Source organism: Mesoplodon bidens, assembly GCF_964165515.1.
Source record: "Mesoplodon bidens genome assembly, chromosome: 11".
In the NCBI taxonomy this organism is placed as follows: Eukaryota; Metazoa; Chordata; class Mammalia; order Artiodactyla; family Ziphiidae; genus Mesoplodon; species Mesoplodon bidens.
Genome location: NC_138167.1, coordinates 8085905 through 8110654, shown reverse-complemented (window position 1 = coordinate 8110654; position 24750 = coordinate 8085905). Strand labels below are relative to the sequence as shown.

General features: G+C 48.7%; 1 protein-coding gene across 2 annotated transcripts in view; it reads right to left on the bottom strand.

Annotated features, from left to right (window-relative positions):
• The window catches only part of ETV6 (ETS variant transcription factor 6), a 246593-nt gene extending 222242 nt beyond the window's left edge, over window positions 1–24351 (bottom strand). Inside the window, exon 1 of one of the 2 annotated variants that reach the window (XM_081248514.1) lies at window positions 24177–24351. In XM_081248514.1, the coding sequence (XP_081104640.1) occupies window positions 24177–24209 (33 nt within the window). In that variant the 5' untranslated portion in view covers window positions 24210–24351. The remainder of the gene's footprint in view (window positions 1–24176) is intronic. The other variant, XM_081248513.1, reaches the window with a different exon arrangement.
• Window positions 24352–24750: the final 399 nt, after the last annotated feature.

The following is a 24750-nucleotide window of genomic DNA, read 5'->3' as shown; positions in this document are numbered from 1 at the left end:
GGCCCAGAATTCCTGCTTTCCCTCTTCCTCCACACGCCCATTTGCACATCCTCTGGCATTTTACATCGCTGTGTCCCAGGGCCTGTGCAACTCGCAAGCACAAGGACTTCCCAAAAATCTAGGCAAAAAAAGGAAGGAAGCTAACGATCCGGCCACGCGAGCTCAAGCCCTTTATTGTTTGCTGGATTCCGCACATTGTCCTGCCTGGGGGGCGGTGGGGACGTCTGCTGTCCCCAAGGTCAAAGCCAGCCAACGCGTCACATGTGCGTTACCGTTACCTTGTACCTTTCAGAGGAAGCGGGTACGGAGGTCATTCTTTCTGAGTAAAGGAAAAGTCTCTGGGATACATTTGCATTGGCAGAGGAATAAAAATGACACCTGCTCCAACCAAATTCCATGAGCCAGCCGCTCCATTCCTGAGCTTTATTACTGAACTGCACTCACAACAGTCGTGAATCACTGCCAAAGCCCGGTTTGGAGACCACGGGCCAGAGTCTGACCAGGCTGGTCGGGGGAGAGCAAAGATCACTGCGACAACAGTCACTGGCAATTTCGGGCCAGGATCAAACGCGGGACCATTAGGCACGAAAACAACTGAAAACGGAATCCGGCCATAAACATGAGACCAGCCCTCTTATGTAAGAGCTAAAACCGATGTATTTGGAACAACTATAAAATGGGGAGGGCTTGGGAGGACAAAACGCTGATTTGTGAAGGAATGCGATCTTTTATCCAACATCACTGCTCCTCAGACACCTCCTATGTGAACTCTGTATGACTAACAAGTTCAAGGTTTAGACCTGGCTTTGCTGCCTTTTCACACGTAGAACTCTTCTGAGCTGTCCCTCAGTTACTCAGGCAGCAAAAGGTTTAATGCCTTGATTGCTCTCCTCTGGATGCTACGAGAGTCTTTCTTTCATTCCGCTTGCACTACGGCCTCTCCCCTCCTGCCCCAGCCCACTCCCTGGAGCCATCCAGTTCTCACAGACGTCCCCACACTGTTTCTCGCAGAAGAAAGCCACACACACCCCCTCCTCGCTCAGCCCTCCCACCGCCTCAGAGCGCTGCCCCCTCGCAGCCTGGCCCACGCCCTCAGAACACCCAGGCCTGGCGCCACCAGGGCCACGAATGGGCCGCGGGAGAGCCGCTCACAAGTACCAGCTCCAGCAGCTGAGATGCTCTCCCTTCCCTTCTGCTACTCAATGTTCAAGTTCCAGGTTAGTGAGGAAGGCCGAGTTTTAGAGCCTGGAGCATCCCCCAAACAGGGAAAAGGCTGAGGGACTCGCAAAGGGCTTTCTCATCATCACGCGGTCTTCCCAGGCAGCGAGACGGCAACAGCATTCATCCCGGGAGGACCTGGGGTTTCCCACAAAGCAGGTGGGGGCTTCTGATGTTCCAGGACACTCGACTCAGCACCTGCCTTCCCTCACTCCAATCCGGGGCTCAGTACCGCTGGGTGGTCCCTTTCCGGAAGACGTGGCAACTCGGAAGAGCAAACATTTCATAGCGAGGACCCCAATTACACGGGGTGAGGGTCACCGAGGTTTCCGTAAGGTGGCCGTCCGCCACGGGTGGCATGGTGTGTGGGCTCTTCTGCTGAGCCCTCTTAAATTCTCCTTTAGCTCTGCCTTTCGGTGCGTAGCACTGTCTATCATATGCAAGCTTTGTTTCACCCCATGAACGGAGGACAACTGTATTAGCCATACGAGTCTGAGTTCCCGTGTTATTTAATTGCTACACTGCTGTGTTAACGAAGTTAGGAGGGGGGGTTGGCAAACACGTAGATCACCTTCACGTACAGATATTTGTGGTTTTATTTTTCCTTCTGCCAGCTTGCCTCTCTGTTTCAATTGCCTACCATCTGCCTTTGAACAATCTAAGTGCGAGCAGATAGGTTTTATTTGGAGGATGCAATGCTTTGAGCTCATCCTACAAAAGCATTTTCATAGAGTGGCGTTCAGAGTATGGGTTGCTTAATAGGATCTCGGAGGCCATTCAGTTTGGGCCGGGAGTTGGTTTCTTTTCACAGTCGAAGTACATTATAAAATTAAAAACTCATGATCACAGTTTTTTTTAGCGGAAGGAAACAGAGTGGTCAGGGGGCTGGAACCAACCTCTCACCTTAAAATGAGCCCTGAAACACCCAGCGGGAGTGCAGGCAGCCGGACAGGGGAGCAGATGGTGTGTTATGTATAAGGTCTATTTCCCACTCCACCGTCCTTAATCGCTTTGAGTTTTCTTGTTTTTTAATCCAAACATGAAGACCTTCTGAGTTTGTGGTTTTCTTCACATGACCAAAAACACCCAACTGAAAAGGAGACATATTCACTCTGTTCACCTGGTTGATTTTAAAAAGTTTTCCCACTAAGTAGAGTGATTTGACTTGAACTGATCTGTGATTTAGAAAATACTCCTAAAATAAAACCACCTACTGAGTTAGAAATCAGGAAGCTGCCAGGGAGTCAGAAGACCTGGGTTCTAGTTTGAGTCTTGTCTGAAACTCCTCAAAGCTGTAGCTCTAAGTGTCTAAATCGTAATTCTAATGACCATCTTCTGAATGACAAGTGCTCAGCAGTCAGAACATTTTTTTTTTTTTGGGTACACGGGCCTCTCACTGCCGTGGCCTCTCCCGTTGCGGAGCACAGGCTCCGGACGCGCAGGCTCAGCGGTCATGGCTCACGGGCCCAGCCGCTCTGCGGCATGTGGAATCTTCCCGGACTGGGGCACGAACCTGTGTCCCCTGCATCGGCAGGCAGAGTCTCAACCACTGCGCCACCAGGGAAGCCCCAGTCAGAACATTTTTAAACCCTACAAGGCAAGTTTCAAGGCGTTAATCCTTATGGCAGTGTCATGCCTTAAGTGGAAGGAAATTTCACCTACCACCAAACCATATTCAAACTTTACTTCTCATTTACAAAGAGGGAATTCGTATGTATAGCTGGCCTGGTCTTAAAACTGAGCCCATAAGCCACCTCCGTAAATCTTCTCCCCACTAGTTTTAGAAGAGTGAGAACTTCTCTGCTTTCATTACTAAAATGAGGCTGCTCTTCGGTGAGGTGTGACTCAAACTGAATTCCCTCAACTCTTTCCCTCTTCTCCCAGAACAGGGTATGTTGAAACTACGCTTATACCGAAAAATCTTACAAATGGGCAGTCATAAAATGTCAAAGAATACGGCTACTTCAGTAAAAGTCTGACGAGGAAAGCCCATTTAAGGAAATGCAGTTTTACTACTTATATGCAGTACATTGTGCACTTAAACTCTACTATAAAATGAGAAAATTATAATTCCCAATAGGCTAATACCCTACAGTGATGTATCACCAACATTAAAACTCCTAACGTACAAAAATTAATTATTAGCTGCTGAAATTAAAGCAATAATTGTAATAATTTCTAAGGCCATTAACTGAAAAACTCATACATTTAAACTGGGTTTCTTACCCAAACTGAATGAGATCCACATAAATTACAAAAAGAGTAACTTTCAAGCTTCTCCTCTGTAAGAATTACATGAACTATTTCTCAATTATTATAAATTTGGAATTATCACTGTACCAAAAGCTGCCAAAAACCTACTTTCCTTCCCCTGTTCCCAAAGGGCTTGCTTGATAGAAGTTCCAAATACTCACGATGATGTCCATTTAGCAAATTTAGGTAATGAAAACTGGTATAATAATCTCTAACTAATAGGAAGGAATACCAGCGTACCCCAAAGAATAAGACAAACTTGAAGGGAAAAAGGAAACAGTAAACTACAAAGTGCACAAACCAAGACGAACAAGTACTAAAACAGTAATTTGGGACAATAGACTTTCACCTCACGGCTGTCAAAGTGCCCACCATCAAAAAGAACACAAATAACAAATGTGGGCAGGGTGTGGAGAAAAGGTAACTCCTGTACACTGTTGGTGGGAATGTAAATGGATGCAGCCACTATGGAAAACAGTATGGAGGTGTCTCAAAGAACTAAAAATAGAACTACCATACCACCCAGCAATTCCGCTCCTGGATATACATGCGAAAAAAATGGAAATACTAACTCGAAAAGCTACGTGCACCCCAATGTTCCCAGCAGCATTATTTACAATTGCCAAGACAAGACATGGAAGCAGCCTAAGTGTCCATCAACAGATGCATGGATAAAGAAGATGTGGTGTGTACACACACACACACACACACACATACACACAATGGAATACTACTCAGTCATAAAGAGTAAAATTTTGCCATTTGCAGCAACATGGATGGACTTAGACGGCATTGTGCTAAGTGAAATAAGTCAGACAGAGAAAGATAAATACTGTACGATCTCTCTTATATGTGGAATCTAAAAAAATACAACGAACTAGTGAATATAACAAAAAAGCAATAGACTCACAGATATATAGAGAACAAACTAGTAGTGACCAGTGGGGAGAGGGAAGGGGGAGGGGCACAATAGGGGTAGGGGACTCAGAGGTACAACCTATTAGATATAAAGTAAGTTACAAGGATATATTGTACAGCATGGGGAATATAGCAAATATTTTACAATAACTATAAATGAAATATAAGTCTCTAAAAATTGTGAATCACTATATTGTACACGTGTAACAATATTGTATAGCAGGGGGCTTCCCTGGTGGCGCAGTGGTTGAGAGTCCGCCTGCCGATGCAGGGGACACGGGTTCGTGCCCCGGTCTGGGAGGATCCCACATGCCGGGAGCGGCTGGGCCCGTGAGCCATGGCCGCTGAGCCTGTGTGTCCGGAGCCTGTGCTCCTCAATGGGAGAGGCCACAACAGTGAGAGGCCCGCGCACCGCAAAAAAAAAAAAAAAAAAAAAAAAAAAAAAATATATATATATATATATATATAGTATAGCAACTATATCTCAGCTTTAAAAAATAATAAAATAAATAAAACAGTAATTTGGGGAAGGAACAGGATTCGGGCAGAATCATCAAAGAACAAAGAGAAGGGTAAGAGAGAGTGAAGATAAGCCAGAGGCCACCAGGGGTGCCAGAGTGCCCAGTCCTGAGACGGAGCAAACCTGTTTTTGGAGAACTCAACGTCAGCACACACTGTTTGAAAGGTTCACAAACCACACATTATGTGCTGGAGGGTGAGGGTTTCTACTCTGGGAATATGAATGAACGCATGATAAAACGAAGGAGAAAATGTTCTCTTAATAAAGAAAAAGAAGACTCGCATCTGAACCGAACATGGGAAGTGCTCCCCAAAATAACTTTACAGGGAAAAGAAAGACTGGGGGAGGATGAGGAGGAACCCGGGAACTGAACGGGAAAGTTAAGTCAGCTAATAATAGAGACAGAAGGAAGTACTGCGCCCCAGGAGATAGAGACGCAAAGGAAGAAAACGCAGGCCGGCCAGCCTGGGAATCGCGGGTAATTACCCTATTGCACAAGAGGCTGTACGGCCGGGGCCTGACCAAAAAAAAAAAGAAAAAGTCCATCTCTCCCCACCCTCCAACTTCTTTTAGATCAGACTTCGAAGTCACTTACAGCACAAGCTTGAGATTGGCCCCTGCAAGCCTTAAAGAATTCAACTATTAACCGTGAACAGCATTTTGATGTTCTGGGAATGTGTGTGGGTTTGATGTGGTGTCAGAACCGAAGTAAAGCTCAGGAGAGGGGAAGTGAATTTATGCCAAACTCATTTTTTTTTTTTTTGCAAAACTCTTTAAAGATGAATGTGTGTGTGTGTGTGCGCGCGTGCGCATGCGTCCACGTGCACACGTGAGTGGGTGTGTATATACTTAGACCCAATTGGAAAGTGAGAGTTGCAAAGAGTTTTGGGGGTCTGAAGACACGGCCCTGAGGTCAGTCCAGTACAGCTGGAGGAAAGCCAAGTCCAAGAGCACCCAGGGCAGCTGCCTGCCATCTTAGAGCGCAGGACGTGCCAAAGGAAGCAGGCTGCTGGCCGAGGAGTCCAACGTCCTGCTCTGAGGATGGCCAGTAAGGAGGCGTGTGCTCCTGGGTGTGTATAACAGAGCGAGCACACCTGGCTGGGCAACTGTGCAATCTGATACCACAGGGGGGAAACTTCTTCCTGATCTCAGCGCGTGATCGGATTCTGCCCTGAAGCAGAAGGCTTAAGTGTCCTTGCAACTTTTATCCAGAAGAAAGGCAAACAGACTCACTCCTCCTTCTCAATACCAGCCAAGGGTCATAAAAAATGAAGGAAGTACAGAGGAGAACCACAGTGTGGTGTCTTCGGTCACGGAGTGTCACCTTGGCCACGCTGGAAGGCTGGCTGGCAGGAAAGCTATGCTGCAACAGGCCTGATCTCACGCAATTTTATTTTTGACAAGAGCTAAGTTGTTAAAATATAACAGCGCACCCTTTTGTAAACCTTGCCACATAAACGAAAAACACTGAGAAGTCCTTTATCAGGTGACGTGTCACAATTTAGGGTTCGGAAAACACGGTAGCTCCTGCTGGGGGATGGGGGATGCCCCCCTACACACAATTTCATGGGCACTTGTTACTTCATCCCTATTTCTATTTCAACAGCTCCTTAAGGAATGCGTCCTGAACGTTTCCTCGTAGGCAGGTCAACTTTTAAGCAACGCAAGTGAAACCAATGACAGACGGCCCTAATGTAGTCACAGAGGTTGGAAAATGTGTCCATAGGAGGCTGCTACAACTGGGACTGTAATCCTCGCAGGACTGAAAGGGAGGGAGTCCCAAGATTAGACTGTTTGTCCTGATGCTCAGGAACCCAGCGCCCACCAGGGCTAGGCCCAGGTTCCCCTGCTCCCGAAAGGGTAAGCTTACCCTTGGGTCTGGTAAGGCCGGAAGGGAGAGAGAGGAGGAAATGGCCCCTCCATCAACAGCCTTGGCAGTGGAGAGGCTGGGCCAGGGGAGTGACAGCGGGAGGGACGCTGGCGGCACCACGTCGTCCGGGTGTGAGGTGTATGAGTTGAGGGTTCTGAGGAAGGCACGCGCTTCGCGGCTACCTGCACCCCAGGAGCCTCATGAATGTGTCTTTTCACTGGGCACACACGGCCCTAGGCTTTGCTGCTGCCCAACGCGGCTCAGAGGAGCATCCCTGCAACAGCGCCCGGCCTGCCTGCCACACAACCCCTCGTGGAGCCTGTCTGGAAGGCAAGGGGAACCTAGGACACCCTGCGAGGACAGAAGGGCCTGGGGGTCAGGCACTGTGGAGACGGCCCCCCCTACAGCCAGGAAGAGCCCAAGGCCGGGAGGGCTGGCGGGCAGCTTTAAGGCAGCTCTGGGAAAGAGAGCCATTGGCAGATGACAGTTTGCGGGGAACCGTAAAAGAGCCCTGGCTGGGGTCTGGCTGGGTTAGGGAAGTTGCAAGTTTTCACCTACCCTGATGCCCCAAATCCCACCTGTCTCTCAATGGCAACAAGCGCAGGGCAAAAAGGAGTCACCTGGGCCCCTACGGAAGGCCCAGGAGTGTCTGCTCGTACCTGAAAATACCTGGCTTCTCCAGACTGGTCCATCTCACATGCGTCAGATTGTTCCTAACTCTGACACACTCCCCTGACAGTCCTGTCTTTAAGGACACAGCACTGAGTTCTCCACTGTAAATGGAAATCTTGAGGCTGTCATACCATCCATACGACAGGACCTGGGGCTGGTCTTCTAGTCCTCGCTGCTTTAGCCCCCAGGGCAGCCCACTGGGAGGGAACTAGAGCTCCAGAGCGATCATCCCCCAGCTAAGTGCGGAAGAGAACAGGGATCTGGAGAAGGAGGCTGAGGAGTTGACGGACGGAAGGGTCGGATCCCTCCCTTTGCCTGGAAGGGCAACCCTGGACTTCGCAGGAAGTTCGCAAGCCGCCCTGCTCTCGGGTCACCTCCGCCACCCAGTGAGCAGACGGGTGAGGCAGAGAGCAGGCGGTAGCCCCTCGTTCCCGGAGGATCGCAGCCAGCAGGGCCAGGACTGCACGCGCTGCAACTAACAGCCCCCAGCTCTCTCTCCCAGACCCGAGAGGCATCCTCAGCCAAGCAAAGAGGGTGGATTTCTGATAGGTTCACTCCTTTGGGGCTGTCCGTGCTTCATCCCGCACAACCGGCCTCAAGGTTCTCAAGCCTCGTCTCCAGCTGCCGATGCTCCTCTCTGGAATATGGGCGATCCAGATGGAAAGATCCAGCAGGTGCTGTGTGTGTACATGTCGGTTCAGGGATTGAGTCTCATGGGGGGACTTAGGTATTGGGATTAGTCCTGACACTGCAACAGAAATGAGGTCTCTCCCTTCCTTCCTCCCTCTACCTTCAAGGGGTATTTACTCAGGACTTCCACTGTGCAAGGTTTTCAACTTACACTTCTCTCATGTAGCACAGAGCCTAGCGCCCACCGAGCCCGTGAACAGAAGATTCATAAATACTTGCTGATTTAAAAAATTCCATTCAACTGAAGGACACTGGACCTTCTCTGTGCCGGGCACTGAGCTGGACACTGGAAATAGAAAACGAATCCATCTGACTCCAGCTAGAGGACGAGGCACAGGCAAACCATAACAGGATCACTGCCAGTAACGGAGACAAGTTCAGTGAGGCTGTAGGATGCCGTGCCTGACAGCACCGGGGAAGGCTTAAGAAACGGGATTCAGATGACAAGCTGGCTAGCAGGCAGGAGGAGGACCGGGGCAAGGTTCCAGGCATAAAAGTTCATAATGTGGTTTGGGAGAACGACAGGTACTGGTTGGACTACAACGTGGGGCAGGAGGGTGGAGATGATCCTAGCGATAGAAAGGCAGCCTGTCCAGGGCCTGGATGCCCTGATAGAGAGCTGGGTTCCATCCTGAACTGCAGTGTCAGAAAGGGCCTGGTGTGATCAATTTCTTGTTTGCCAAGAATCATTCTGGGCTGGTTGGGAAGGGGCGGGGAGTGCAGGGTGGAAGATCAGGTGGGAGACAGCTGAAGAGTCCGGGGCCAGGGGGAGACAGTGTTAGTCAGCACGGAGAAGAAAGAACAGCGTGAGAGACATGGGGTGTGGGCCGCACAGGATCCAGGAGCCCGGAGACGCAACCGTGGATGAGTCTGTGAGTGCCCCGTGGACCAGAGAACGGTCCTCACTCACCACCCTCGTCTTGGATGGCTTTTGTGGCCACACTGGCCTTTGGAGGAGAGAGAGGTGACTTGGCAGAACTATTATTACTGCCCCCCTTTTGGCTCCTCTCCCCCGTGATTCGTATCCTGAACAGTTTTCTGTAGCTCTATCTTTACGCCCTGAGACTCTGAGATTCTTTTAATAGAAACCTCCACCAAGGAAAGCTGCCATCCTCTCTCCCATTAATCCTCCTCATCAGCACCTCTTGGCAGTTATCTAACCCACATGGGACAAAAATAAATAAATAAGTAAACAATAATAGTAAGGCTCCGCCAGGCTAGCAAACTGATCCAGGCAGGGGATTATAAGAGACACCTGTTTTTCAACACAGCAGCTGCGAACACAGTAGAAGCGTGGCATCCTGGAAACAAGAAAGAGTTCTCATTAAAATCCAAGAGTAGCAGAACCTGCCATGGACCAGTTTTCAGCTATGTCACCTGAATGTGAAAAGAAGTTCAAATAGGACTAGACACATAAAAGGAGCTGTGCTTCACTGAACTTGGAATCTGAATGTTAGTTTGCTTATGGGGAGGTGATTCACCTATTCATCCAAGTATTCTAAATCCTTAAAGCAGCTATTATGCACTTAGGGTGTTATCATAAACATACTAAAGCTTTTTGAAGTCTGGTTGATCCATACCCGGTGCTGACCAAACACCTCTTCATTTAAACCAGAACACAGCCCAATGGAGAAAGTGGACACTGACATAGGAGCAAATAGACAATATTTAAAATTATCTTTTCAAGATACATGCACCCCAGCGTTCACAGCAGCACTATTTACAACAGCCGAGACATGGAAGCAACCTAAGTGTCCGTCGGCAGATGAATGGATAAAGAAGATGTGGTACATATATACAATGAAATATTACTCAGCCATAAAAAAGAATGAAATAATACCATTTGCAGCAACACAGACAGACCTAGAGATTATCTAAGTGAAGTCTGTCAGAAAGAAAAAGACAAATATTATATGATATTACTTATATGTGGAATCAAAAAAATAATACAAATTCTTAAAAAATTTACAGAACAGAAACAGATACAGACATATAAAACAAACTTACGGTTACCAAAGGGGAAGGGGGGTGAGGAATAAATTAGGAGTACAGATTTAACAGATACACACTACTAGATATAAATAGATAAACAATAAGGTTCTACTGTATAGCACAGGGAACTATATTCAATACCTTGTAATAAACTGTAATGGAAAAGAATATAGATAATATACACATATATGTATAACCAAAGCACTTTGCTATACACCTGAAACTAACACAATATTGTAAATCGACTATACTTAAATTTTAAAAATTATCTTTTCAGTTCATTCACCAGTGAAAATACACACACACACACACACATACACACACACACAATCTACCAACATATAAGCACCACAGGCAAACTGTTTCATAGCTGCAATATGTACACATTACCTTTTCAGACCAGACCAGGGAGATGCTCTTAGAAACAGCTTGTTAACAAGCCCCTCGCATTGCTGTTTAACAATCCGTTTATAGCCCATCAGGAAGTCAGCCCTCCAAGGAGATATATTTTACATCTACATGTAGGGTTTCTTTGCCACAAGGCTGGGTTTCATGAAATCTTTCACTCTATACACTGGAAAACAGATTATGCCATAACTGCTGGGACATATGATCCTATGAGCATGCAAAACATCTGCATATATACAGAGTCACAAGAACAAACCCTTGGAATAAAAGCAGAATGATGTCCAAGGAAGCACAAGCCACCCCATACAGTCCCGACTAGAACTAAAAATAGTGCAAAAAGGCCTGGTGTCAGCTACCCTCGCACTGTTCCCTCTAGAACACGCTACTTCTAACCTCCAGTGTTGGTTTTTAAGCTTGAGCCTTCAATAACTTTACTTAGAAACCTTTCCCTGACCCAAAGAAGCTACTTTCCAGGCTTTGGATTGTGGAGCAATAGTTCAACGCACTTCAATTATGAGGCCATTAATGTACACAAGATGCAAACAAAGAGCAAAGCTGAAATTGTGAATTTCCCCCAAAGCCTAACATGTGTGCCCCGGGGACACTAGGGCCGGCTGAGAGATTACCTTTCTGGCAAATGGAAACCCCTGAAGCTCTAAGTACCGTCAACTGCCCAAAGTGCAGCCAGCTGGACCAACGCTTGCCTCACCCCGCCTGGGGAAGCGTGAGGCCAAAACTTCCCCAAAGTGGCGCAACCCTGTCAACACAGCCCCAGGCGGAGTCCCAGAAGGATTAAGAGAGAAAAGCACCCTAAGTATATACAGGACCCCAAGAAGAATCACAGGCACCAATATGGGGGCCAGAGCTGTGAAGTGGATTTTTCCTAATAATCCATTTGGCATGTAGCCTGGCAGACCACAAACATGTGCATCGGGTAGGATAATGAGATTTGCCCAAACTAGGCTCTGCAGGTCATCCTAAAATGGACCCAAATAAGAAACAGGAGGTGTTGCGAACTCATTTTCACCTATAACCTAGGTAAAATTAACCAAGAGGTAAGAGGACAATACTCCCGTCCACCCACACCCCCGCCACGGCAAACCTTTAAACACCACAGCTGAAATGGAAACGTACCCAGAACCATCGTCCCCTTAAACGGGACTGTTCAACACCATGGCTAAGCACAAAAGCACGCGCAGGCATTCCCCCTACCTTACAGAAGCTCCATTTGGCCATTTCACCAAATTTTTCGAGACAGACAAATTCTCAGAAAAGCACGCTAAGGTTAACAGTGACTTGCATCCCAGGGCCCGGCTCGTCCCTCTGCTGGAATAACAGGGCCTTTTGGCGGGGTGCGCGTGGCTTTCTGCCTTTTCTTGCATTTTTAAGGTTCTTTTCCCTCCGAGGTCTCGTCCCACACATCTCCAAGCAGAGCCCACGACCTTGCACCCAGAAAATGAGAAATAAATCTGCCGTTGATGTCAGTGGTTCTTTATTCATTTTCTAGGGTAGGGAGCTTAGAAAAGCCAAGGTGCCAGCGAGGGTGGGAGCATGTAAGACGGGTATACTAATAGGTGCCCTACTTGAGATGTAACCCAACACCTAGGTCCCTGTGCCCATCTCCCTCCCATCTGGGTGAAAGTTAAAGATCCCCTTACAGCATGCTGAAAGAGATTAGAGGATCATCACTGCAGCCTTCCTGTGCTCTGCAGCATTCCCCCAGGATTCCATCGTATCCAAAAACTGCTTCTGACCTGCAGCTGACTTCTGCTTCCGAGAAGCGTGCCCTCACCACTCATGCACGGCCCCGCCAGGAGCACAGAGCCTCAGAGACGCAGAAGAGCAGAATGCCAGCTTCAGAGAGCGAGCCTTTGTTTCTCTGGGTCTGAGGGCAAAGACGCTTGCCTTCCCAACGGGTACGGTCTCCCGTTCCACCTCACCCTAAAGTGCTCAAGTCAGCAGACCCGGGGCAGGACTCCGGGGCACAGAGTCAAACACGGAGCTGGCAGCCTTCCAGGGGACGGACTTGAGATGTCGTCAGCCAAACTGGGTCATTCAGGTCTCCACATCCGGGAGGAGAGGAGACTCACCCAGACTGGGGACCTAGGCCACTCAGAGTTCACCCTTAAATGACAGTTCTCCCACCCAGTTCACCTCACTTCGGAGACAGGTCAGATCAAGAGGTGCAGAGTGAGAGTGACCCTGACCTGCTGTCCCCAGCCATCACTGGCCACGACCGTCAAGACCATTAGGGGAGCCACAGTCTCGACAGAGCGAGGCACCAGTCAAGTGAACTCAGGACCCGGATGTTTCAGATCTCCCAGGTCTCAAGTCAAAAGGAGGACACGGCAGCTACCAAATGCACCAGGGGGCCGATCGTTCAGATTGCCCAGTTCCCCAAACCAGATGTGCCAACCCCAGGGCAGGAATTTGGACACGCGAGTACACACAGAAGCCCAAAGAAATGAGAACTCACTTCTGTCCCTTTGGGTGCCCGGCCTGTGATCACAAACCTACACGCAAAAAGACAGCGCTGGACCAGATGGCTGAGTCAGGAGACACTACCATGTGGTCCGCTCTGGCAGGAGGCCGACGTGACGGTCAAAGATAGTGTCTGGGAAAGATATATGGTCTAGAACAATGAAGGAAGGAAGTAACATGGAAAAAAGTGGCCTTCCCTTGTCTGAGCTTCTGCAAAGCAGTCCAGAAAAGTACTCAGCAAACGCCTGCTCCCCTTTTATAAAGTCTCAGGTATGGTTTCTCTTGGCTACACCAGTGGCAGATCTATTTATCCGAGTACTAATTATGAGGCTTCAGACAATACTGGTCCCAAACTGTCTCTTGAGCTGGAGTCTTCGCCAGGGATGCCAGCACTGTTCTGGTCACACCATAGCCAGGCTGGCACACGCGAGGCCACCGCTGCACACCTAGACCCACACTTTCCCCAGAGACCCAGGGAAGTGTTAGGGACGCGGGTGACTTCAGAGACAGAAAGGCTGTTCTCTGGGGGGTGATTTTTTTTTTTTAATTACAATGCTGATTTCTATCTGTAGCTCATTTCTTCCAGGAAATACCTGAGAGTCAGTATCTCATCTTTGGTTGCTGCTTCCTCGTGTATAGGGGATGTGACCGGATCAGGCATTAGTGACCTCATGATACAGAGAAATCTTCAGAAAGATGAAGTCACCTGGCCTCATCATAACCCACCGGAGAGGGCTGCAAGACAGCTGAGCAGAAAAATCACCGAAGTTCTCTTGTGTTTTCCAGGGCGAAGGGAGAGGAACGGCTCTCCAGACCTAAGCTCTTTCCTCAACGGCCTAAAAGTGCCCACACCCGCTTCTGGGGACGGCGGCGGAGGCCGCGAACATTGTCTCCACTATTTCTCAAAAAGGGCTGTTTTCCAGGCCCCATTTCATCTTCTCATTTAACATGGATATCAATGGAAAACGCAGGAACGCACTGTAAGTCCACAGCAAAACACTGCTAACAAATACTTCAGCCCCCCTCTTAACATTTACTAAAAACAAAGGTTCCCTCATGCCCCAAAGTTACAAGTTTGGCTTCTTCAAACTCTTCCGTCTAAACCTCCACGAAGAGCCATCCACTACTGACGCTTGGAACTGGAAATTCACCACCCACAGCACACAGTGTCTGCTCTGTGGTCAGACAGACACGGGGCTGCACGCCACACAAAAGCGGACTGAAGAATGGATGCTCCCTCTCGAGTCTCAGCCCGGTCGCAAATAATAAGCGACTATATGAACAAGCAGATCCCTGAATAGCTTTGAATACTTGAGGGCTGAGTAATAATGCCCATCAGAGGCACTGTACGGTACTTCCAGGCTTCGGGTTTTTTCCTTTCTTTTCATCTCTGCAAACTTATTCAGAACCCTACTAGCTCCGCCCTCACCATTTTAAGATGCAAGAGGCATCTGTTCCTACCACGTAATTGCAGCTGGCTCCTTGCCCCTGTTAGTGGGGTCTGTATTCAATGAAAGTCAAAAGCGAGGCTTTGCTGAGCGCTGACTGAGCGACCCCAACCCCGGGAGAAACTCATGGCGACAGTGATTAAGAGCCCAGCCTGGGAGTTGGCCCACCTGCAAGGCCTGGAGTTTAGTTCAGGCGGTGCCACAAACCAGCCACGGGAGCTTGAGCAAGACCGTAACATCTCTGAGCTCCATTTTCTCAACGGTATAATGCAGGCACAGGACTAGAAAATCTCTCGCCCCTTCTAGATCCCTGTGATGGGAGGATATATAAAGTGGGAGAAGAACTAAGTTTGGGTGTTTTTAAAACAACGTAAGGCAGTGCCAACAGCCCCCAAAGATAGGTTTTTTTGTTTTGGGGTGGTTTTTTTTGGCGGTAGGTGGGCCTCTCACTGCTGTGGCCTCTCCTGTTGTGGAGCACAGGCTCCGGACATGCAGGCTCAGCGGCCATGGCTCACGGGCCCAGCCGCTCCGCAGCATGTGGGATCTTCCCGGACCGGGGCACGAACCCGCGTCCCCTGCATCAGCAGGCAGACTCTCAACCACTGCGCCACCAGGAAAGCCCAGATAGGTATTTTTATTACCACTTCAGATAACAGGTTCAAGCTTGAGATGAACAAGTTCAAGAAGCAGGATTCACACTCAGGTCTGTCTACTACAGGGTCCTTCCTTCCCCTAGAAGCTCTTCGCGGTATGGCAATGACTGGTCCCCTCTTCTCGGGAACTTACCATCCCCTTAAGGGAAATCAGTGTTACAGAGAAGAACCAATGAATAGCATTAGGCAGAATAAAGTGCAAATCAAACTCTGAAGCAGTGCTGATGGAACTACATGGGAGCAACAGTCACAGCACTGGGCGTACGCACCCACGGTGCTCACACCAGTGGGGCCGCACGCCCTTTTCAGGTCATTCAGGAAATGAGATCATTTTCCGTGTGTCTGACTCCCACATACAAAGGGAAAATACCCCCGAGGAACACACGAACTCCGGTGAGCGAGCAGATTTACTGGGCAGCTCTTTCCTGTCTTCTCTGGGGAGTAAGGTATTATTTTCATAAGTCACTCGTCCAGATAGCTGAAGTGTGGCCTTCTAAAAACGTAACATTATTTCTATGCCAACCATTTTCGTTGGATAGCTTTCCAAAATGCATGACACTATTTCCTCACTTCCTAAATCTCATAATTTACAGTTTGTCTTCAACTTGGACAAGGTCATAATGATGATCATTAATACTGTCGGTCATTGTGTGGTGCCAGGCAAAGGGGTTTCACTCTCTAGATATGAGTCCTCACGATGAAGCTATGCTTTCTGAGGTCTTGTCTGCTTTTTGCCAATTTTCCTGGTGTTAGTGGAACATGGTCCTGAGACAGAAAACCTGGATCCTGACTCCAGCTCAGCTATGAAGAGCACTGTGATCTCAGGCAGGCAATTTAAATGCTGCACGAGTCAGTTTCCTCATCTGTTTCATGAGAATTAGGGCTTAGGCTTTCTTAGTCCCTTCTTAACCCCCTCCATGCCATGTCTCTGTGTGCTTCCTTCTCTATGTCTGCTCTGAAGACAGGCTTCATTAAAGCTGTTCAAATCCAGAAATGTATAAAGTCAGAGGGCCCCAATTCTCCCTTCATTCTGGGAAATTAGAACAAGGCCAGTAGGGTCAGATATCAAGCTATCAAGAAAAAAGATAGGGCTTCCCTGGTGGCGCCTGCCAATGAGGGGGACACGGGTTTGAGCCCTGGTCCGGGAAGACCCCACATGCCGTGGAGCAACTAAGCCCGCGAGCCCCAACTACTGAGACCACAGGCCACAACTACTGAAGCCCACGCACCTAGAGACCATGCTCCGAAACAAAGAGAAGCCACCAGAATGAGAGGCCCGCGCACCGCAACCAAGAGTAGTCCCCGCTCGCTGCAACTAGAGAAAGCCCACGTGTAGCAACAAAGACCCACGGCAGCCAAAAATAAATAAATAAATGTATTTTTTAAAAAAAGAAAAAAGATGATTCCTTTGGTGGTGGCGGAAATCAGGGAACACCTGAAGAGACATCAAATAGATTCCTAGAATTCACACAGTATCTTCAGATGGACATGAGGGATGGTTTTTAAAAAGCATTGCATTCATGGATTGTGTAAAAAGTTTGAAATTGTGAAAAAAAAAAAAGCAGTGGAAGGAGAGAGACTGACCAGGGTGTGACCAAGGTGTCCAGCTCCGAGGGTGGGCAGGATGAGAGGACACAGCCCTGGCCTGTCACCCACCTCATCACCTGATGACGGGGTAAGGAGACACTGGGGGAAAGCAGAGCGAGGCAGAGAGGGAAAAGATTTGTGAGAAAAACATGAAAAGGGCACAAATGAACCCACCCGCAGACAAAGTATCACGAGAGGACATCAGGGATTGGTGTACAAATGGGAGATCTGGATGTCTATTCCAAGGTGGGTGGTGCGACGTGACCATCTGGCTACCCTGCCACGAGAGGGCCGGTTAGGGGGCACCCACCCAGAGAGGGAAGGAGCATCTCTGCCGGCTCTCTTCCCACCTCTCATCTTGGCCTGTGGGAAGCTCCCCCACATTACTCTTGGTTTCCTAACTTTCTTCATAAAGGTGGCTGTCCTTGAGTCTTGGGTCAGGAGAGAAAGTGCTTCGGAACTGTAGTCCCGAGATGTAGACTCGGTGAAGCTCGGGCCAGAGCACAGCCTGGGAGATCTTAGACCAATACATCGCTTCACGGCTATGGGCTTCAGGCTCCTCCTTTGCAAAACAGGGAGAAAACCTGCATCCCGGAGGGAGTAGTAAAGAGCAAATGAGATAATGTAGATAGAACGCTTAGGCCAAGGACCAGCGCACAGCAGCATCCGATAAACGACGGTGGTGATGATGGAGGAGAATAACCACCAAGGCAGCACACAAACCCTTTTAATTACCTAGACTTCACAAAGCTCCCAAAACGCAGGTGTTCCACAGTTTCCCATACGCTTAGTCCACAGGCCTGAGTGAGCAGTTAGCTCACCTGGGGCTCCACACCTAACAAACACAGGCTAATACCTTCCTTGTCACCACCCCACATACTCCCCAAATTCAAGGTCATTTAGCCAAAGACCAGGCTGAACTGTATACTTTCACTACCTAAAAACAAAGGGTGATCAAGCAAATTAACAGAGCAAGTAATATACTGACGGTACTATTTCGATGCAGGAGGTACGGTCTCCAGCACCCAGCAGCCCTCATTTCTCACCAGCTGATGGTGTGGACACAAGTCATTTCTGCCTGTTCACACGGAGGCTCAGCCTGAGACGCCCTGGAAAGCCACACTCTATTAGGCTGGTTCCTGTATGTTCAAAAATCAATGAAAATGTGTTTGTTTTTTAATAGGCTATCATTCTAACTTCTCACTAACTTTTCTCTTTCTCTCTCCAAATACTAGGCTTGGCAGCGAATGGTCTTTAAGCTGGGCCCCTTCTGGCGTGGGAACCCTGCGTCAACTTACACTCATGCTATTCAACAAATCCACACAGAGATTGGTTTCTACAACAAATACGGCAGTGAAGGACTCTGCCAGAAAACCAAAGCCAGTGCTTCTCCTAAAGTAGCATTCACAGAGACAAATACTTCATTTGTATACCCCACACCCTAGGGGGCTTCGTTTAGCACTGATTCACTCAGCCGGGAGATCCACACCACAGGGCAACTTTTCAACATCCGTAACAGAATGCACCTGCTCTTCAAGTTGGTCCCCACACCCCCTCCCCACCTGCCCCCAACCTGCCTCAGTGGCTCAACTCAGATACACAGTTTAGTTCTGCCTTCCTCTGGTGCCCATATTTGGGGTGTTTTTCCCCTTCACTTACCTATGCTAAAGAGGTAAGCTACTTCCCTAGGACCAGCTGCCATGTTTTTAGCTGATGCAGAGCCTACTGTGTATATTATTTTTTCATTTTTGTGGTACGCGGGCCTCTCACTGTTGCGGCCTCTCCCGCTGCGGAGCACAGGCTCCAGACACGCAGGCTCAGCAGCCATGGCTCACGGGCCCAGCCGCCCCGTGGCATGTAGGATCTTCCCGGACCGGGGCACGAACCCGTGTCCCCTGCATCGGCAGGCGGACGCTCAACCGCTGCACCACCAGGAAAGCCCCAGAGTCTACTGTGTATAAATTAAGGTGTATATTTGAGCCTAGGGCCCCCTCAAGGATTCCTCAGAAAAGGCCCTGCTAACAGGTCCAGCACCCCCAGCCCAAAACAGAAGTACCAGTCCCTCACATGGTATAAAAAAGTACCACTGCACCCCACCATCCCATCTTTGGGTATAAATCCAAAGAACTCAAAGCAGCATCTCAAAGAGGTATTTGTACATCCATGTTCACCACAGCATTATTCACAACACCTGTGAGATGAGAGTAACCCAGATGTCCATCAACAGATGAATGGATAAAGAAAATATGGCATATACATAAAATGGAATATTACGCAGCCTTGAAAAAGGGGAAATCCTGTCACATGCTGCAACATGGATGAGCCTCCAGGCCATTATGCTAAGTGAAATAAAGTATGATTCCACTCATATGAACTATTTAAAGTAGTCAAAATCATAGAAAGAAAATAGGAAGGTGGTTACAGAGGGCTGGGAGAAGGGGAGAGGGGACATGGGTGTTGAGTGAGTATAGAGTTTCAGTGTTGCAAGATGAAACAGTTCTAGAGATCAGTTGCACAACAACGTGAACAGACTTAACGTGACTGAACCGTACCCTTAAAACTGGTTAAGATGGTAAATTTAATGTTCCATGCTTTTTACCAGAATACAAACACTTGATTGCTGTAGATGGTGGTGCAAATACAAGTCCATGAAGCCCCTCTTCCCTCACCCCCCACTCCTACTCCTTCCTCTTCTCACGTCTAACAATATACCCTCTGGACCCAGGGCTCCCACACACACCACCTTCCTTGGCACGTACCTCTGTGCCCTCATACCAGCTGGCTTGCGATTAAAATGGACCAAGCTGGGAAGTGCCAGAGAGTATGCAGCCTATTGTATCGAATTTCCTTGGCCTCTTATAGGGATGCACCGTGAACCCAGCCAGTGAGGGACAGGGGTCTGAGAACCAGGGGGTCTGCCTTGCCCTAAACCTGGCTCAGTCACCGATCAGCTGAAGCAAACAATTTAGCTGTGTGGACCTCCTCTCCATAAAAATCAGACGTTGTAGGGACTTCCCTAGTGGCGCAGTGGTTAAGAATCCTCCTGCCGGGCTTCCCTGGTGGCGCAGTGGTTAAGAATTCGCCTGCCAATGCAGGGGACAGGGGTTCGATCCCTGGTCTGGGAAGATCCCACATGCCACGGAGCAACAAAGCCCGTGTGCCACAACTACTGAGCCTGTGCTCTAGAGCCTGCGAGCCACAACTACTGGAGCCCACATGCCACAACAACTGAAGCCCGCGTGCCTACAGCCTGTGCTCTGCCACAAGAGAAGCCACTGCAACGAGAAGCCCGCACAGTGTAACAAAGAGTAGGCCCCGCTCACCGCAGCTAGAGAAAGCCCGCACACGGCAACGAAGACCCAACACAGCCCAAAATAAATAAATAAATAAGAATCCGCCTGCCAATACAGGGGACATGGGTTCAAGCCCTGGTCCAGGAAGATCCCACATGCCACGGAGCAACTAAGCCCGTGCCCCTAGAGCCCGCGCTCCACAACAAGAGGAGCCACTGAAGTAAGAAGCCCGCGCCCCGCAATGGAGAGTAGCCCCCACTCACCGCAACTAGAAAAAGCCCGTGCGCAGCAACGAAGACCCAACACATCAAAAAAATCAAATCAAATCAGACGTTGGCCCAGGTGATCTTTATAGTCTCTCATCTCTTAGATTCTCAAAGTTCCCTGATTCACTTGCTAAAGACCCTGGGGAAAACTTAGAAGCCTGCTAATCTGAACCTTCTCCAGTGATTCCTCAAGCCCCTGTCTTGTATCTTTTACCCAGTTCCATGTTGTTGTTTGTTGAGACGCAAAAGCAGTTTTTGAAAATTTTATCAAAATAAGAAAACATTATTATTAGGCCAAAATTCTACCAGTGATCATTTTTAGGCAGACACCCAAGGGAGTGCGCTAGGCGTCCCCGTGACAGCACAGTGGCCCTAGTGACCACTTTGTGCAAGCCTGTGGGTGAAGTGTTAAGTCACTCCGAGCACACAGGACAGAGAGCGGAAAGGGCACTGACCTCCTTCCATGCTTCACTGCAAATCAGCAAACATTACTGACACACATTTCTGAGCCAGGTGCCAAGGCGGGCACCAGGACGCAAAGATCATCGCCATTAAACCCAAGGAGCTCAGAGTCCAGGAGGGGAAACCCAGAGACTCCCAGAAAGCAGCAAAATAGAGATTTCATTCCGCTAAAAAAGCCAACCAGTACGGAGGGCAGAGAAAGGAGGGGCCAGGGATGTTAGGCAACTATTTTTCTGTACTATCCTGGATGGTTCTCGCCGGCCGCCCAGCCGAGCCTTACGAAGGGCTGTGTCTGCTGGGCCATAGTTACTTTCAGCTGCAACTTGGCTGAAGTTAACACTGAACAGGTGACTTGAAGGTGAAGGCTGATGATGGAAAAGATAGCCTCTTGCTTTCTCCCGTACCCAGCAGTCAGCCACACGATCCTCCGAAGAAAATAATTTGACTTTTTACAGAGTTAGGTGACCCTGTCCTTACATTTGAACAACCCCAAATGGTCAGGAATGGAAGCATTTAATCTCTCACGATGAGAACGCCCAGTGCAGACAAACAGTGGGGCGCAGCCACAGTTTGTGTGACCTTGGGCTGGTCAACCTGTCTTCTGCTATAAACATGTGTCTGATATTAACTTCCCTGCAGTGCCCGGAACATGTTTATAAAGTGCAAAAGAAATGTAAAAGCCAATATCAGGCATTCATCAGCAACCACCACCATGAAAGTGATACATACAAAGATGTCACTGACTGAGTCAGAAACTTTCACCCTGGAAATTCCACCGAAATCGTACACTACTCTTTTCTAGCACAGAAGTAAACAGAGTACTTCCCTCTGTGGCTGCCTCTGGTCAGGCTCCTCTGTGCTCCATCACACCAGCTGCTGAGGAATTTACTGCCTGCTGACCAGCTGCTTGTAAGGAATGAGAGCCAGGGAGGAAGGTTTCAGGAGTAGACAGGAGGAGTGAAGGAAATCTCTCCACACAGAGAGCCTTCCGTGTCACATGTCCTCAGGATATCAGAGCCATCAGGTCATCCTTGAAAGCTCCTGACACTCATTCTCTGCTCCACAGAAAACTTTATTGTTTACTGGACTGTAGAAAAAAATCCCAGTTCTTGTGGGTTCCCAGCACACATTTTTTATTATTCAGTCACTGTACCACATCCCAAGGACTAAGGGAAACACCGCACACATCACCAGAGCATTTTCAGACAAGCTAGAATCATCCCAGTCCTTGATCTCCGGCGCTTCTTACTGGAACGTTGCAAACTAAACAAACTCCGTGGAAAAACGCACTTCACATATGTGCATTTAAACATATGCACAGTCCAAGCAAACAGTCATATTCTGGTTCCATAAAGAACAATCCAAAATAAAAGTGATACTTTCATTACTAGTAAAGACCATTAAATCTATTCTAATTACAGAGAAATACAGAGTGAGAAAAGAGGCTCCCGAAAAGAACTGAGGGGTAAACGATAAGGAAAAAAATGATATACAGACTACGGCTGCAATTTTTATGCCACATGTAAGACAGTGTGCTGTCTGGGTTTGGGAATGATTCCATCCGTGGGTGTGTAAGGAAAGGGCTGCTGTAGCCTCCCACTGGGGTACAATAAGATGAGCACCTGCAGCACCCAAACATAAGCCCCTCAGAACAGTGGGCATACGCAGTCTCTTTAGAAGAGACATCAAGAAAAGTCGCAGAAAGGCTTGTTTTTTGTTGTTTTCACCCTAAAATCACTATCTCATAGTTGGTCCAGGTTCTCCCCAGGTCAGACTTATTGCCATCGAGCTAAATACAATTTACTGACTTCATACCCTAGTATTTAGTTACCTCTGTTTGTGTTATGAAGTATCAGATAAATTAGATCAGGCATACCCTAGGATTTTCCTGAACTCGTAGAATCAAATTTATACAGAAAAAGAAATTGGTTTTGAAGTATAAACCTACCTAACATCTTTACTCTGACACCTCCCTGCCACCACAGACATACTGCCATCATCCCCAGATATGTACAAACACAGAAACCCGAAAGTTCCACTGGGCATTTTTTTGCGAGGCAAAAACAAAGAAACCCAACCCACCTTTTCAGTTCACATTAGCCCTAATTCAAACCCCCTGAGAATCTTTCCTGATAAGAGACACTAACACCTGAGTATAATTGTGAAACCCTAATAAGCAAACATGATAAAATACTGTTTCCTCTTAACAGATCCTATGGAAAAGCCGAGTTAAAGCAGGAAAGGTTTCTCGAATTCACCATAGATGAAGAAAACTGGTTACTTGTTCATTGTCTCTGCAGGGTCCCCTCAATGAACATTTAATGGGCCAAGCCACAAACAAACTTCAGGAGCTTCAGCCTCTCACAGAAGCAAAAGGCTTTTCCATCTGGGTACTGATGGAACAGTGAAATGGAAGTGCACACCAAATGCAAGGACGGGCAAAATAATTGGGGGAGATGGACAAATCAGTCTGCCTCCTCACGGTGGCAAACTTTACGACAACTTTCTAGAGGCAACAAACCGCAGCACCACTAGCCTTTGTAGACACACACACATATATAAATGTACACACACAACTACTTGAAAGGTAAATGCTGTGTTTGCAAACATCCTTCACCATCCTGCATTTACAATACTGAAAACCATGGCCAGAAAGCTGGGAGATTTCTACTCTTAGCTCTCCTCTCTGCACTGTCAAACTGGGAAGGTCATTTTGTCTGGTCACTTAGATAATTCTCCCTCTCTGCAACACGGGAGTTTTCTACTTTGGGATTGCTCAGCGTTCATATGCATCAGAGTAAAATAACCATTCAGCGACTTTATTCACCTTGGTTTAAAGGAAAAAAAGAGAAAGAAAAGAAATTCATTGTGCAATGCCCAGGAAAAGCTGACACGACGACTGTCTCTCTGACAAGCGCTTGCAATTACAATGCGGGGGTGGGGGGGAATCTGTCTGATCCGACTCTGTGAGCCCTTAAAAAAAAGAAATGATTCCAATCCCAATGGAGCCGGAGAACTTTTTTTTCTAAGGAGACCACCCCTCGGGAACAAAAGTTCCATTTCGGTCACATGTTGGGAGTAGGAGTAGGGACCAGGCTTTTTTTTTTAAAGGCGCACTAATTACGGGGGTGTTTTGCAGTCCTGGAGACCACTCGGGCTCCTCCAGACCGACGGTAACTGGCATTTCATTGTCAAAAAGCAAAGGGGTGAGGTGAGGGCGCAGGAGCCGACAGGGCGCTCGGCGGGAGGGGGGGGAGCAGCAAGGTTACACTAAAGGGTACGCTGCCGCCGCGAGCCGCGTCTCCTTCCCCGGCGCCCCAAATAATTTCCTGCGAACAGAGCGACTGCAACAGTCCCCTCGCAACTGAAGAGCCCAGTACGACTGGCCGGGCCGGTGCAGCTCAAGGTTTTCCACCCCGGAGAGGGAGGGGGAGAAGATCTTTACCTTAATGCTACACTGAGCAGGAGTCTCAGACATGTCTCACAGCGAGAGAGATCAGGAAGTTCTCAGTTTTTTTCCACTTTCCTTTCCTCTCCCCAACCCAGAAACGCTCCACGGCCGGCCGGACGCGGTCATTTAAGAAGTTTCTTGCAGCATCTCTCCCGGCGGCCGCCCCGGGGGGCCGCGAGCGCGCGGGGCGGGGCGGGCGCCGGCGGAGTCGCCGCGCGGGGCGGCGGGGGCGTGGGAGCCGGGCGGCGCGGCGGCGGGGTCTGCAGGTCGCGGTGCGGCGCGGCGACCCGGGACGCAGCCCGGCCGGCCTCCCGCTCTCTCCTCCCACCCGGGCCGGCGCCCCCGCCCCCCGCCCTCCCGCCGCTCTCCCTCGCTCTCTCTCTCGAATGTTTTCCTTCCTGGAAGAGAGAAACTGAAAGGCAGAACTGAGAAAGCTCTTTGCTCATTGATCTTGAGAGTTTCAGTGCAGAAACTGACGTGAATTCCCAGCACTGAGCTCTGCCTCTTAAAGGAGCCACCAGGAAATAAAAGATCGGGTTACAGCCCCGCATCGGAGAAATAAAAGCCG